We start from the raw sequence: 15,452 nt of genomic DNA on the forward strand, positions 1-15,452 counted from the left end.
GTTTGAGAAAGGGTGATCGTGTGGACTCCTGGGAATAACGGTGGATTGATAGGCTGCTTCTCCACAGATGGACATTTAAGCTTTGTCATGTTCAGTGGAAGATAATTAATGTCAGTTTTCTGCTGAGGAACGGTCTTTCTTGACTTCTCGAACTCCTTATGTGGGATGCGGTGTGTGTTGTGTCAGTAATTTTCAAGCGCTATTGGCAGCATTTTCCTTTTTCTGACATGGGTAGATTGAGCACAAAATGGCTTTTTAAAATGGTTTTGGTGAAGAATCCTGGGCTTGTATTAAGTGCTGTTGAGATAATCAAACAGCCTGACTTCACTTTCATGGTTTTGTGTGCAGGATGTTTTATGATCATGCTGTGCTCTAAATTTAGAGTGCATTTTTGTAAGTATCTGTGTCTTCTCTATAATAAATCTCATGTCTGCAGAGGCTCTCACAAAAAGCCAGCAGGCAGAAGAATAGCCTTTAAGCCAGGTGTTGCCTGTCAAAGCAGTGACACAGAGTCTTTTTTTGGTCTCCCACTCCTTCCCGGGATACTTTTGAAAAAGAAAAGCGGCTTGAACATTTTGTTGGATTTTGTAATGCAGCTAGATCTGTGAATAGATCAGTAAGTGTTGCCTGCTGTCCTTAAAGGGATGGAGAATTTACATGTCTGTTCCTGCAGGGAAAGGAATGTGGTACGATTGGAAAAAGTTCTTACAGGGAACAGTGCAGGACAAAATGTATTTTGCCTGTAATAGGAGCTAGTGTGTAGACTAATCCGAGATTCAAAGTGAGTGAACCTCCCATTATTTCTCCAGGGTAGGGACTCTGCGTTTTTGTGTTGGTTTTGTACAGTGCCTTGCACAAGCAGGCTCTGGTCCTTGACTACGGCTCTTAGGAGCTATGCAATACGAAGACCGGACAGGTGCAAGTGATGGTATTTCTTCTGTGCGCTGTCTGCTTCCAGATGAGCAGACACAGCAAACAGCAGTACTCACTGCTACTGCGAAGGCATCACTAGTGAGACAGCAGTGGGGCCATGCCGCTCTTTCATAATGAGGGATCCCATGTCCCAGGAGGCCTCTCTTGCCAGTACTCTTGAGCAGAGGAATCCTGGAATAACTCTGAAATCTTTCCTTTAGCCAAGTTTTAACCAAGCATGACATAATGTGGCTCTGGTATTCTTGGCCCACCCCACCAGGGACTAGATTAGCAAGGAAGTAACATAAAACTAAAACAAAGAACTTGCTTATTCATTGTAAAGCACCTGCCTGGCAGCTGGTATCTTCAGTATGCTGTGCAAAGTGTTAGCAAATGAATCCTCCCCACAGGCTTGCAGAGAGCAGAGTAATATGCCTACCTGCTGTGTACGAAAAGTATATTGTCCTGTCAGCTGTGGCTTTGCAAGTTCTTGTTTGCAAAGCTTTGCAGGTACACAAATGCTTCTGTGAACTTCAAAAAAGAAAAAGTCCACTGCTAAATTTGGGGGTGGGTTTTTGTGAAAAAGCCCCTCGCAGGTTATCCAGGATAGTGAAAATGATTCAAGTGAAACCCATTGCACTCAGTGAAATAACAGATCAGCTTGGAGCTGTTTCTTAAGAGAATTGCATTTCCCTGCCAGATTTGTGTCCGCATGTCGCAGTATCGGGCTAGCTTGCTAAAAATAGGATGTGAAACCCTGCAGCCTGGTGGAGGGGGACAGGCCCCCTTGTTGAGAGCTGGGAGACCTGGCTTCCCTCTGTGAGTCCACTCCTGCTTTGACCATGGTGGTGTCCCTTCCTCTTCTCGGACTGCTTGCTGCATTTTAGACAAAAAGAGACCACTTCTATGCATCCATTTAAAGTCTACACAGCTGTGCCCATGTAGATGAGCTATCGCAGATGGAGGCTGTGGGCAAGGCTGGTTTCACAGTACCCTGCCCCTAACACTTGCACCCCTTTTCTCTGGGTTTTGGAATACAGTGAGATGCTGTTTAATTAGCACAAGCACATCTAAGAAATGTCATGGGTGTGATTGTTCAGGCTCTTCCCTGTAAGCGCCCTCTGTTTTTGTGTGCATCTGGGCAGCTAAATTGATCTCGTCTGTGGGTCTGTCTGTTCTCAGTGCTCAAAGCTGAAGTTGTGTTTATTTTACTTTGAAATGCTGACATTTACTGTGGCTCTTAAAAGTTCTCTGAGCTTTCACAGGAGAGCCCAGACCGACCCTCTAATGGCTCATTCGCTGCAGCAGTGGTGAACTGTTGAGGGGCTTCTGTAAGGAAGGCTCTTTGAACTGAGGAGCCTTCCTGAGGAGGCTGATTGGTGTTTGTAGCATTCAAGGAAACATCAGAAATGAGTTATACAACATTTTACAGGGGCAAGCTACAGAAAATGCACAAAAAAGAGCTGGAATAAAGCTTCCCAAAGAGACTTAGGCACATCAGCACCTAAATCTTGTTGACAGCCACTGGGACATGGGGCCACAAGGGTCCCAGTCACTTCTGCAAGTTAGACTTCGGCTTCCTACTTGCAAGCTCCTTTGAAATACCTGCTCCAGGCTTGGGTGTACCTTTCCTTTTCTGCAGCCGGAGGTGAAGTTTGAGTTTGATAATTAGACTTTTTTCTCTGCGTCTGAATTGCAAAGCACCGTTTCATGCACTTCACCATTTGTGCCCCCTTTTATTTTTTTTCTTCCCCCTCCTGTTGCCCACTTACATAAAGGCAGCCCATGCTTTTCATTGCCCTGTCAGTACTGAATTGCAGAAATGCTGAAATCAGTCCCCCTGGTCTTTGTCCCTTTACTGTGAGAGGATGATACAAATATTTCCTATGTGTGATATTACCATTTTAATTATTCAGAATTGTTTCATTTCCAGGGATCAAGGTGGTCGGACCTTGTGTGGTGTAATGAGAATTGGCTTGGTTGCAAAGGGCTTGCTGATAAAAGATGATATGGATTTGGAGCTGGTTCTCATGTGCAAAGAAAAACCCACAAAGACCTTGTTATATATAGTCAAAGACAATCTCCCAATCCAAATTCAGGTGAGTTTAATTTAGGGCAGTCCTACAGCAGTGATTGATAGCACTGCAAAGAATATTTGGCTACAAGCTACACTGGGTAAAGGCTGAAAAGGAATTTGGTATTGAAAAAATGCAAGTAGTAAAGGTACAGAGAACAAAGAACTTACTTTCAGTCTAGGAGAACAGCTAGAGCATGTGACACTTAGCATGATGGGTAAAAACAGCTAACCACAAAGCTTACCATCCTCCTCAATCCCTTTTCCTGATGTCAACCCTGCTGTGCCCTGCAACTAACCCTTTGATTTGGGAATTTGCCCAGCGGATTGTGTTTTCTGCTCTCACTTCTAACGCACGCACAACATGGTGATCTCGCAAATCTCCCTCTTGAGCATGCCGTCATGCCCCCTTGCCCTGAGTCTTTCCAGGAACTTTAACTTCTGCCTGGCAGAAGCATTACCTGTTGGGTATTCCACCTCCTGCCTCTGCCCCACTCCTCCTCCTCCTCCTCCCCCCTTCTCCCCCCCAGATCTCAACTCCTCTGTGATTCAGAAGAGAAGGCATGCTGGGTGGTGAGCAACCCTAAATTTTAATCATGATCATGAGCTCAGTTCTTTGTACCCCTGTGGTTTTGTTGCATAAAAGAGTATTGTATAGAGAAATGTATGCTGCTCCCTTTAAACCCAGGAGAATGGCTCTTTGACAGCTCCGTGAGCCTGAAGGATACGTCCATCCTGACACTTGTGGCCTGTGTCATGGCCAAGAGACTATACCCATCAAATACCCCATTGAACCCCTCCCTCCTAGCTTGCTGCCTTGTTGTGTGTTTTGTTTTGTTTTTTTTCCCAAAGAGGGTGTACACATTTCCATCCTTCTTCCCAGCTGTTTGTCCCTGCTGTTCATTTGCTCACAAAATGAGTCTGGATTTTAAAGAGAGAATATCTTACCCTGCAGACACAAATTTCTCCATACATGAGACTCCTGGAAGCGTGCAGGGAAGTGGAGAGGGTAGATGAGTTGCTTGCAGCAGGTCTCTGGAAGAAGCAAGCTGTACGGTTCCATCTCCCTTGAGGAGCAGTGGTGGTTTGACAGGGGATATTTTATGTGCTGTCTCTGGTTTCAATCCTCAAAGCTGATCCATGTAAACAGACCCCTGTTTCTAGTTAAAGAAGAATTAGAGGTTAGAAGAGTTTAGAGGTATTAAATAAAGTCTTCAGGATGTGAGAGAAACCTACTTTTTAATACTAAAATATTAACATAAAGCAACCTCTGAACTATTAGCAATTGGCTCTGGGAACTCATGGAGGTTGGGTGAGGTCTTAGATGAGCAGGGAAGGGCAGACAGTATCTTTACAAATGAGGTGGTGGGGAGGACCCAAGGACATAGCTCAGTCAGCTTAACTTTCACTGGAAAAAAATATTAAATAGTATGTAAATATCTGCAAGATGTGGTGTTAAGACGGCCTGAATCTGTTGGGAACAAATCGTGTCAAACAAATCTAATTTCCTTCTTTGACAGGATAACTGCCTTAGTGGATAAGGGGAAAACACTTGCCTGGATATCTTGAATAATGTTTTTGGCACAGTTTACATGATCTGCTCATAAGAAGACTAGGAAATGAGGCCTAGATGAAAATACAATAACGTGGATGCACAACCATGCTGAAAAACCATGCTAACAGTAGCTACTAGTGGTTTTTGTTAAGCTAGGGGGACATTTCAAGTGGGGTCTCGCATAGGCTTTGTTCTGGGACCTCCTCATTAAGATCATGGATAATGGAAAAGAGAGCACTTGTGTCTTTCACAAATGAAGCTAAGCTAGGAGGAGTTGCAAGGACTTGAGAAGAAAATTAGAACTGAAAATGATGCTATGCTGGGAAGCGAGCTGAAATTATTAAGACAGAAATCAGTAACATCAATTGCATAGCACTGGACTTAGGAAGGGAAAATTAAACCATGACTAGCTAGCTACAAAGCAGTACTGCCAAAAAGGATCTGCAGGGTACACAGAGGATCACAAACAGTGAAGGCCAACAATACAGTGCTGTTGCAAATAAACGGAAAAAAAGTTGAGGTGGAGGAAGAAGGATGGCGAGTAGGAGAAGTATCATAATCAGGGTTGTATTGATAGGAGAGCTCAGTTGCTTTTATACCCACTTTTGGGCACTGCACTTCAAGGAATATCTAAGCAAGTTGAAGAGAGTCCAGAAGAGAGCAACAAGAATGATGAAAAGTATAGAAAATGGCCTACTGAAAGGTTGAAAGAATTGCCTTAGACCAGTTAGCTTAACTTTCATTGGATTTTTTTTCCTAAAAAACAAAATACAGTTGGGAGTTGCAGGTTTTCAGATGTGTGTTCTAAAAGGTGGCTATGCAAAGGGTGGTTCTCCACTGAGGTTAGGACAAAAAGGAACTGGAGTCATTTGCAGCAAAGGACAAGCTGATTGTATGTTAAGAAAAACTTCCCAAATGCAGGGGTGGTAAAACACTAGAACAGGCTGCCTTTGGAGTTTGAGAACAAGTTACGTAGATGCATGTCAGGGATGGTCTAGATATACATCCTCTGTTTCAAACCAGGGGGATGGGCTGTATGATCTCTCAAAGTCTATTTGAGCCCCATATATGTGTGACTTCATTTGATGGGGCTCCAGGCAAGTACAGGGGTCTGCCCATGCAAAATGTTTTGTGAGGCTGAAGCCAATTACCCACTAGGATCTGCCACTAATTGTCAAGATGGCAGCAGCCTACCCAGGGCTTACTAGTCAAAGGCGCTCTCACCTGGGAATGTAGATACTTCCCGAGACCAACAGTTGCAGGTACATGGTTCACATTATGGAAGCCCCAGAAAATTGGTCACCGTCCATAGAATGTGTGGTACCATAGTGCGTCGATGCTGCAGCTACGTAGCTTTATTCGGGATAGGTTTGGTTGCCAGAATAGTTTTTAAGTTCTTTCAGCTTTAGCCACCCTCCACGCAAGGGAAGCAAAGAAGCTTTTGGTAGGACGTGTCCGGCTTTGTATCTACTAGTTCCAGGAGTAGTACCAAGTCTAGGGGCAAACACTGTGTTAGGAGATTCTGCCTTTTTCACGATTGACTTGTGGGTTCTTGAAACCTTTCTTGGTGACTTTCAGAAACTCACAGAGGAGAAGTACCTCGTGGAGGAGCGTGTAAATGAGGCAGCTATTATAATTCGTAACACAAAGGAGCCCAAGCTAACGCTGAAGGTGGTTCTCACGTCCCCTCTCATTCGAGATGAAGCCGAGAAGAAGTATGGAGGTACATGGAGAGCTTTCACTTCTTCTCTTTCAGGATGGTTTTCTGAGATACTCCAACTGTGCAGCTCAGGGCTAGTTAGGAGCTGAAGTTCTTATTGTATCCCATGCATCATCAGTAGACTGGCTGTAGTCTCAACAGGTTACAGCATTTGTCCCTTGAACAGTCAGCCACCATTTAATTTCCACACAGAGGTGTAATTCTAATTGCCTCATGAAGACAGAATCTTTGTTGCACCAACTTAAACACACAATTAGATCCTTATGTTCTGCTTTCTTTTAAACTTGTCATCAGTTAATAATTAAGCAACCCCAGTGCTGCTCAGTCCTGTGCCTAAATTAAATCAAGTCAGACAATCAGACCAGTTCATAATACTTTGACAATTCATAAAATAATTCTTGTTATGTAAAACGATGCTTCTAAAAGGTAGCTCCTGCGGAGCTGGCAGGTATGTCTGTCTGGCATGGAAATGGTGTTAATTATTGATGCGTACATGCGTTTCTTTCCTTAAGTTAGGAACTCCTAACCAGGGTGCAGCTGAAGTGTCCTGTACTTCAGTTCTGAAGTGGATTTTGTAGCTAATGTCTTTAGAACAAAAGATTTTTGGAGAACTCTTTACTCCTAGTTCCTCCCAATCCTGTTTCCCCTCTCTGCTGGTGACTTCCAGTTTAGTTATGAGCCAGTCTTAGGAAACGTTAACTCCTAGCATCCACGAGTCTGGAAACCAACCAAGAGATGCACGCAGAGCAAACGTAGCGGTGTCTTGTTTTAATTTTCCCTGCCAGTAGTTTCTGCTTTTGCTTCCCAAACCTATCCTTAGAAACTTTTGTCACTGGATGATGTCAGACCTTTGACCAACTGGCCACTCTCTGTCATGACAACTGAGGCAGCTGGGCCCGTATGGGCTAGGGAACTCCCTGTTGCTCTTTTCCCATTTCTAGACTTGCCACAAGTCCCTTTGCTTCCTCCCCTTCCCCACATAAATACCGATACAGTGAGAAATGTTGGTCAGTTTCTCATCGCTTTGTCCGGGGAGGGGAGGGCAGGAAGCTTCATTCCCAAATGGGATGCAGCACTTGGGCAGCAGCTTGAAAAGGAAGAATCTTGAGATACAGATGGATGGCAAACATTTGTTAGTTTAAAAAGGAAAGGGAAAAAAAATCCTGGCATTCCTAACTCGCTAATGGGACACTTGTGTGGCATCACTATCTAAAAGAAAAGTTACTGCAGATTTTCTTTTCTGGCAAGTGCTGAGATCAAGTCTGTTTCCACTGCAGCAGAAATGCACATGTAAAATGGTACAACTGCAGGAGGAAGAAATCTTGATGGGAAAGTGTTTTCATATCCTTGTGTGCATGCAGCTATGCACAAAGATTTCTTCCTGTATGATGCTTCCCAGAGAGGGTGGTGCCATCACCTGTTGGGATAGAAACGTTGAATTTGCCAGCTAAATGAAATGAGGATGTGAATTCTTTGCATTTCTCCACTAAGTATGGAAGTAATCTTTGCAAATTTTTAATAGTGCTGGGGAATAAATAGTGCTGATGGATGCACCTCTTCTGTAGAACTGGAGAGTAACACAAATGGTGTAACACCTCACTCTGACATCCAGATTTTTTGTAAGTGGCTTCAGCTGCTTTTTTGCTTACTCCCTGGTTCTGAACAGAGGAAACTGGTCATATTCCCCTTTGTAAGTTAAGCAAACATTTTTGTACAAGGTCCTAAGGAACCAAATCTTTTTACCCCAGGGAAGAATTCAACTTTTTCAAGCGCTGTACAATGACATTTAGTGACTTTTTTCAATGAGCATATCCAAAAACTGAAAGTTTAATATATTCCAATGATGATGATAATAGTGAGTGGAATTATTCAGGAATACTCTCCAGGAAAAGTAATTTAGCCTCCAGGGGAAAATAGTACAACCTCCTTTTGATACCCTTGCACAGTGCCAGTAAAACCAGGTGCATTTAATGTGCCATCTGAAGGACAACCTCAGCCATTCCCATTAACTCTTCCTGGTAGAAAAGCATCTTGAGCGCTTCACATTTTGCTTTTCATCTTCTTGGTAAGATGAAGCGTTCCATATTGGCTGCTGCTTCTCATTGCTCCTTATTTGGGAGCCGAAGTAGCAAGAAGTGTGGGGGGACAAGGGGAGATGTGCTGGGTAAAACTGACCAAGATTTCCAGTATGGTTTGATTACAGTCACTAATCTATCCTCTAACCAATAAGCAAGGTTAGGTGCAATGGACTTCTTTATCAGTGCTTCCATTTGTTCTGTAGGAATGCCGTGTGTGCCTTCATGCCCTGAGGTCAGAATGTATAGAAAAAACATTCCTGGGTTTCTCTCTGTCTCTCTCCCCCACCACGCTCTCCCTTTGGCTAAAGTGTTAATGTTTAAAATGTGGTGTTTGGTCCTATTTGTTTTTGTTGCGCATTAACTAAAACAAATACTGGACCAGTATGTGTGCACGTTTTGGTATTCCTATGAACACCCAAAAAGCTCTGCTTCCCCTCTCCCCATCCGTTAAATCACAAGGTCAAATGTTTGGAATGGGTGTATTCTGCAAGAGAGCTAACGTCCACCTCCTTGGGCAGTTTAGTGTATCACTTGTGTCATTCAGATACAATATAGGTATCAAGCAGACTTTTTCAGCTAGCAAATCTACAAAGAGTTGCTGGTACTGAAGGTGTGTTTAAAACAAAAAAAGCTTCAGTCGCACACAGCGGTGCTGAAACAGTAACTGAGCAAGTGCTGCATAAACACTCTGAATCCACGACCTTGGTGGGCAGAGAGAGAATCACCGATGCTCTTGATCTCCAAAGGTGCCAGATGCCCTTGAAGGAGCTGCAGAGCATGCCACAGATTTGCCTTTCCTCCAGAGAGCAGCCACTCTCCTGCTACAGCTGGCTATAAAACTAATGGTGTTGGCAGCTGCTCTCCAGAGAGAAGGATTACAGCAAGGGGGAGAGGATTTTTGAAGGATGGGCTCTGTTGCATGTTGCAGGCTCTGAATTAATGTCCGACTTTCTATTTTTATTACTTTGTCATATGGCCTTAAAATGGAGAAGATGCGGGGGAAGGGGGAAGCTCTTCATATATATTTGGAAAGTTTGGGTCTCACTCTCCTGACTGGCAGAGCATGAAGAAACATGCCATTCTCATGAGGATGTTCAAGGGAGTCTGCTGCAAGTTGCTTGCCCCTCTTCACTGCCTGTTCTCTTCATCATTCTGTTTAATAGAATCTTGCACCCCAAAGTTGACTGTCTGCAAAAGGTGCTAGTACAATGCATCTCTAGTATTTCCAAAGGCATCAGTGACACCTGTAATTTTGGCCTCTCCTAAATTACTTAAAAAATGGCGGTAGAAAGTAGACTGTATTTAATGCCAGTCGTTTTCATCAGGTTAACAAGGTACAAGATCTGTTTTCTCATCTGAAGAGTAGCCTGCAGACACCATATTCATGGTTTGTAAATGAATGGCAAAATAGCTTTTCATCAACAGATGTATTCAAGCAAAATGTCTACCATTTTGTTTAGAAGTAAGCCTTTTACAGACTTGCAGCTCAGCTTTATTGCTAAAACTGAATGATTTTGCAGTCAGTCAACCTTTGCCATTTCTAACTTTTTAAGAAGATTCTAATCACTCATTGAGAGTAGCTGTTACACAGTATGTGAGCTTTAAGCAGATGTTTATATTGTCCACAGTAAAGTCTTTTTTTTTACCAAAGCATTTAAAATGGGTGTATATTGGTAACAAATTGTGTTTATTTGGGAACCATAAAACACAAAATGTTCCTCCTGAAAATAAACAAGATTGCAGGGGAGAAGTTCCAAAATGTAATGCAAAGTGACCTTTTTTGCTTGTAAACAAACCAGCTAATCCCTTTGAGGACTTTGCAGCTTTTATTTGGAGGATAGGGAGAAGTGAGGATTAATCCTGGTGTTGTAATTGTATCAAAGAAGGTAACTAATAACAATGCAAATATCTGCTGCGAAGTTCATTGGGGTCAGAAAATAAGCATATAGCACTTCAGTCCTTTTGAGGTTCTGCGTTGAATCTCCATTGGTTCTGTTCTCGGCAAACTGCTATACAAGGTGCCTCTTTCTGTTCAGCTGTACGCTGTTTTTTGTTTTCCTGACCTTTTATCCATCATAATGGGATATGGCTTTACTGAAGCAGTCTCCCTACCCGGTAGCATAGGTGGGGCAATTTTAACATTGAAGTAGCAATTACATTTTGTAAGAAATACCATCCAGAATAATCTATGAAAATTCATGTCAACTGGGAGACTACCTAGTGATTGAACTGTGTGCTGAACGTGAGGTGAGGGGGGTTGAGTAGTTGGTTTTTCCCCTCCTCTTGCTAATTCTAAGTGAAACTTAAAATATTTTACTCGATCCTGAACTTTGCTTACCTGGCCTACATCTTTCAATATGGTTTGGGCTGTGCATTTCAGTTAGACACTTGGGGTTATTCCTGCCTACACAAGCCCATAAGGAGTGTCTTTTTATGATGAAAAATATCTTTTCTTTCAAGAAGGAACTAGGGAGCATATTTCTAAATTGGTTTCATACATTTATTCAAGGTTTGGTTTGGAATCATGGGTCTGCTCAATTCCCAGTACGTGTTCTCATGTCACCTAATGCTAGGTACTTGGACTAAGAAAGAATCAGGCCATGGTCCTGCAGATGTTTTACATATCCATAACCTAATCACATGAATGAAGTTAGGTACGTGTTGTATTTGGAGAACTGAACTCCTTGTGATTTGCTCCTTTTAAACAAAAATTTTCAAAAATGGGATTGGGGGAGTTATTTATGTTAAAATGTTCTTTCAAAATAGAATTCAGTGAGATTCCTAGAAGCAGTTTGTACTATGATGGATTAAAAGGAGGACAAAAAAGTGTAAGCCTGAATAGAAAACGTCAGTATCCTGTCTCTCGGATCCTTGTTTGAGTGCATTTAGCCAATTTCTATCGCTGCTGGGAAATGAAGATTTCTGTGAAGGAAAAAGAATCTTGAGTGTTTTAATGGAATCTAGAAGTTTTAAAACAACTTTTGTTGCTTTAATTTGTTACCATGGTTATATAAAATGCCACAGTCTGCAGGAAAGAACTCGTTTATCAAGACAGAAATTGTATGTTAACACTAGTCATATTTTTTTTTTCCAATTTGCTTGTTGGGTTAATAATGTTGAAGAAATTCCTTCATTCTTATTGCTCTTACTTTTAAATATGAACTTGAAGTTTGTTCATATTCTTTGAAACCACTTGCAAATAATTCTTGAACAGCTCCTGTGTCTGTGTCAGAAAAAAAAATCTTTTTCCCTCAAGAAAATCTTCTCCTTGTAGAGAAAGTGCTGTCACTTTGTAATTCTGTGCCATTTTTATGCACCTGGAATAAAAACCATGAAAGGGAAGGAGAGAGAGAAGGAAAAGTGCTACATAGCTATTTTCTGCCCTGAAATGTGTCCTACATTTTTAATAAGATCCCAGATTGTCTGTAGCAGTGGCCATTGATTTTTGTATAAGGAGTGAATGCCTTTTGCTTCTCTTGCATATGTGCACTTTTACTACTTTTTTAATGCCTTGTTTGAATTAAATAACACAGTGCACTTAAAAAAAAGTTAAAAATTTTCTGGGAGTCTTATTAGCTCATTGAGATGCTGCCGCTCTTTTATGTACTGTGACAGAAACCCCTTGGTCAAATTGTATCTGTCTCTTTTTATCCCATTTTTACCAGTAGATAATGTTGCGATGAAAGATCCTCCGGACTTATTGGACAGGCAGAAATGCCTGGAGGCCTTGGCGTCTCTGCGGCACGCCAAATGGTTTCAGGTTGGCTATTTGTTCTTACCTTATTGTTATTGTAGCCTTATGAAGTTTAATTTGAGACGCTTTTAATTTTAATGCCTCCTTTAATTTCTCATTAGCCCCTCTAGAACAAAGGTCTAGAACTCCGAATTCTAAATGCTATACTGTAAAAGTGAGACTAGTAGGTAGATAGCCAACTGGTACAGTGTTGTCATGAGGCTACAAAAGCAATTTTAGCATTATGCTTTCCCTTACTATTAAGGCTGCCTTTCTAGAAAATGAAATATTTTGCTTTTCTGTAACTTTTGTTTTATTTTGCATGAAAACTGATTAAGTGCTAATTAGTAATCATATTAAAGAACCTACCCCAGGACTGTGTGCATTTAAAAAGCAAAGTTGAAGGCTAGCTGTCTGTGGGTGTACTGGAACCATTTTGTTTGTTTTAGGCCAGGGCAAATGGACTAAAATCATGTGTAATTGTCCTACGTATTCTGCGTGATTTATGCAACAGAGTCCCCACGTGGGCACCACTGAAAGGATGGGTAAGTACAGAAAGAGGGCGAAGCAGCAACAGGGTCTAACTTTCTAAGACTTCGCTATGTGGCCGTAAGACTAAGGAATTTAGAGGGCTCAAATGCAGCAGCATGCCCTGCCCTTCCCTTCCCTTCCCTTGCTGCATCTGTTAGAGCCATCCTTGGTTTGCTTAGAAAAGTGCTGGATTGCAGAAGTGAGGATAGAGAGGGGTGCTTACATTGGTTTTGGTAATTTTGTGGTGTGGGCATACCACACAGCTGTGTCTGCAGCATGCTGCATGTTCTTTGGGACTCACTCCCTGCCACAGACTTAGGATCTTTTGGTGTCTGGCTGTAGTGGCTGGTCTGGATAACCTTGGAATTATAGACTGAGGGCAAACAGCTGCAGCAGAGATGTTGGTCCCATTCCACAGGGAACAACCCTGCTGTGGGGTAGTCCAAAGAAGAAGACTCCGAGGGTGTATGGGGGCAGCACCTCTCCTTGGGTAGAACTGACCTCTCGTGTTGAACTGGAACTGTGTTCATCCTGGCACCCATACTAACTGTAACTTAATATCTTGCAGCCACTAGAGCTTATATGTGAAAAATCTATAGGTACTTGCAATAGACCCTTGGGTGCTGGAGAGGCCTTGCGACGAGTGATGGAATGCTTGGCGTCTGGAATCCTGCTCCCCGGTAAGGGCCCACAATAACTTCCATGGCTCAAAAGTCTGATCTGCTTGTTTTTTTGGAGGCCTGATTCAATCTGGTAGGCACAGACATGCCTGTGCTTCGTTGCGCCTAGAGGGTGGCTTAGTGTAGGGATCAGTAGAAATTGGAATGCTCCATGGTTTTAAAGGTACTAGCTGTCACCTACACATGATGAGCAGGAACTAGCAGGGGATGGTGGGCTGTGTGCCCCAGAACTGCTGCTTGTGGACTGGAGGGCCTGCTAGCACAGTTCCACATATTGCAGTCAGTCCACTACCCTGTTGTACTCCCCCAAAGTCTTAACCTTTAAACTCTTAGAAACCTGGGTTATCTTGTTCCCCAAGATGGACAAGTCTGGGGCTCTGCACATTTTTCATGCACTTATGCCTTCTTGACTCAGCAGTCTTCCCATTCATTGCATTCCTCCTAAACAGTGTGCTTTCCCCTTGTAGGGGGCCCTGGTCTATATGATCCCTGTGAGCGGGAGCCAACAGATGCCATGTCCTATATGACAGTTCAGCAAAAAGAAGCCATTACACACAGCGCTCAGGTAGAAATCTTCTTTCAGGGACCTGGCTGTTCCTGGTGAGACTTTATGATCCTCGCCCCTTTTCTTCAGGATGGCGGCTGCTTTTGGCAGGCTTGTGAGAGCTGTTCTCAAGCCCTGCCTTGTCTCGAAAATGGCAGAAAAGGCAGCTCTGTGTCTGTGGGCTGTCTGATATCCACTTATAGCCCATGTGGGCTCCCCGCCTAGGGCTGAACAACATGTAGTGCATCCCAGAAATAGTTGTTTCTAACTTGGGTTTTGTGAAACTATTGCCTTTTGTAAAGATCAGAGTCCTTTCTCACATTGTGCCTATACGTATCATGAGAAGCACAGATGCCCATGGGAAAGCACTGCTGTGAAGTAAGTCTCATTTCTATTCTCACTTTCCAGCACGCGCTCAGATTATCAGCCTTTGGTCAGATCTATAAGGTGCTGGAAATGGACCCCCTCCCATCAAACAAATCATTTCAGAAATACTCCTGGTCAGTAGCTGACAAAGAAGGTAAGTGCTGGTTGACTCCTGGGGGACCTGGTGAAAAACACAGGCTGGAAAGCAAACTGTGTGCTTGACTTCTCTTGGCCAGAGTGAAATTTCTCTGCGCTATATGCTCTGTGCATCAGAAGAAGGTTTCTCTAAAAATTATTACACTGTTAAAGGAAAATCTAACATCTCTCTCTGCTTATTACAAGAACATTCAGCACGCCAAGGGAAACAGAGTTTTACTGTGGTATATCTGGTGTCTTTTCTTTCCAACACAAGCCCTCCTTGGGGCATGCAGAGTAAAAGTAATGTTTAAGTCTCCTTTATGCTGTGGAAAGAGAGCCTTTAGATGAGCCAAATAAGCATTACTAGATCAGTGTCCTTGAAAAGATTCACTGCAAAGAAGCCCTTAGGGGTGGAAAGAAAAATAAAACATGAATTTCCTGATATTCCGTCTAAACGCAGCACTAGTCCAATTGTCACCGTAGATCAAACATCAAAGATGAAGTAGATTTTGGCAATCTCAGCTGTAGGTTCACAATACCTGTGTTTGTATGGGAACCTCTGGAGTTTGATCTTAATCGGTACCTGTAGGAATGGACAAAATGGATCCTGTATTAGACATCTGATCAGTGCTGTAACTGTTTAGTCTCCCCTGCTGCTTCTTGATATGATTCCATTTCTTTTTGTCAAGTAACCTAACCTGAAGAGCTTATTTTTTGTAAGCTTCCAGTTTTTGAATAACATTTTCCAAAAATACACCAGAGGCATTGTTTTGAATTCAAAACATGCAAAAATATATGCAAGTGGATCCTGGTCGCTGTTACCCCCGCTCCCCCAAATTTACACTCATGCCCCCTTAAACCTTGGGATTAATGCGAAATGTTTTCTACCCAGAACTAAGATAGTGGAGACGGTTAGAGGTCTATATAGCAGAGATGTCAGGCAGGTGCTGCAGACCAAGGTAAATGAAATACGCTGAGGGATGAGCGCTCTGTCATGAAGATGCCAAAGTACATATGTAGCTAAGCTCTAAGCATTAAAAAAAATCCTTTTCTACCTATTAGCTTTTTCCCTTCATTGGTTAGGAGAGCATAGTCTGGGTAATAGGGTCTGATGAATGCAT

At 42.7% G+C, this 15,452-nt stretch overlaps 1 protein-coding gene across 4 annotated transcripts in view; it reads left to right on the forward strand.

Annotated features, from left to right (window-relative positions):
• The window catches only part of STRBP (spermatid perinuclear RNA binding protein), a 69,228-nt gene that overhangs the window by 38,477 nt on the left and 15,299 nt on the right, over positions 1-15,452 (forward strand). For 2 of the 4 annotated variants that reach the window (XM_090023051.1, XM_090023052.1), the window contains exons 4-10: positions 2,846-3,011; positions 6,120-6,264; positions 12,005-12,099; positions 12,522-12,617; positions 13,172-13,283; positions 13,751-13,848; positions 14,236-14,347. In XM_090023051.1, the coding sequence (XP_089879177.1) occupies positions 2,846-3,011; positions 6,120-6,264; positions 12,005-12,099; positions 12,522-12,617; positions 13,172-13,283; positions 13,751-13,848; positions 14,236-14,347 (824 nt within the window). The remainder of the gene's footprint in view (positions 1-2,845; positions 3,012-6,119; positions 6,265-12,004; positions 12,100-12,521; positions 12,618-13,171; positions 13,284-13,750; positions 13,849-14,235; positions 14,348-15,452) is intronic. The other 2 variants (XM_090023053.1, XM_090023054.1) reach the window with 1 other exon arrangement.

This window comes from Crocodylus siamensis, chromosome 11, assembly GCF_052110815.1.
Source record: "Crocodylus siamensis isolate JL-2025a chromosome 11, ASM5211081v1, whole genome shotgun sequence".
Classification (NCBI taxonomy): domain Eukaryota; kingdom Metazoa; phylum Chordata; order Crocodylia; family Crocodylidae; genus Crocodylus; species Crocodylus siamensis.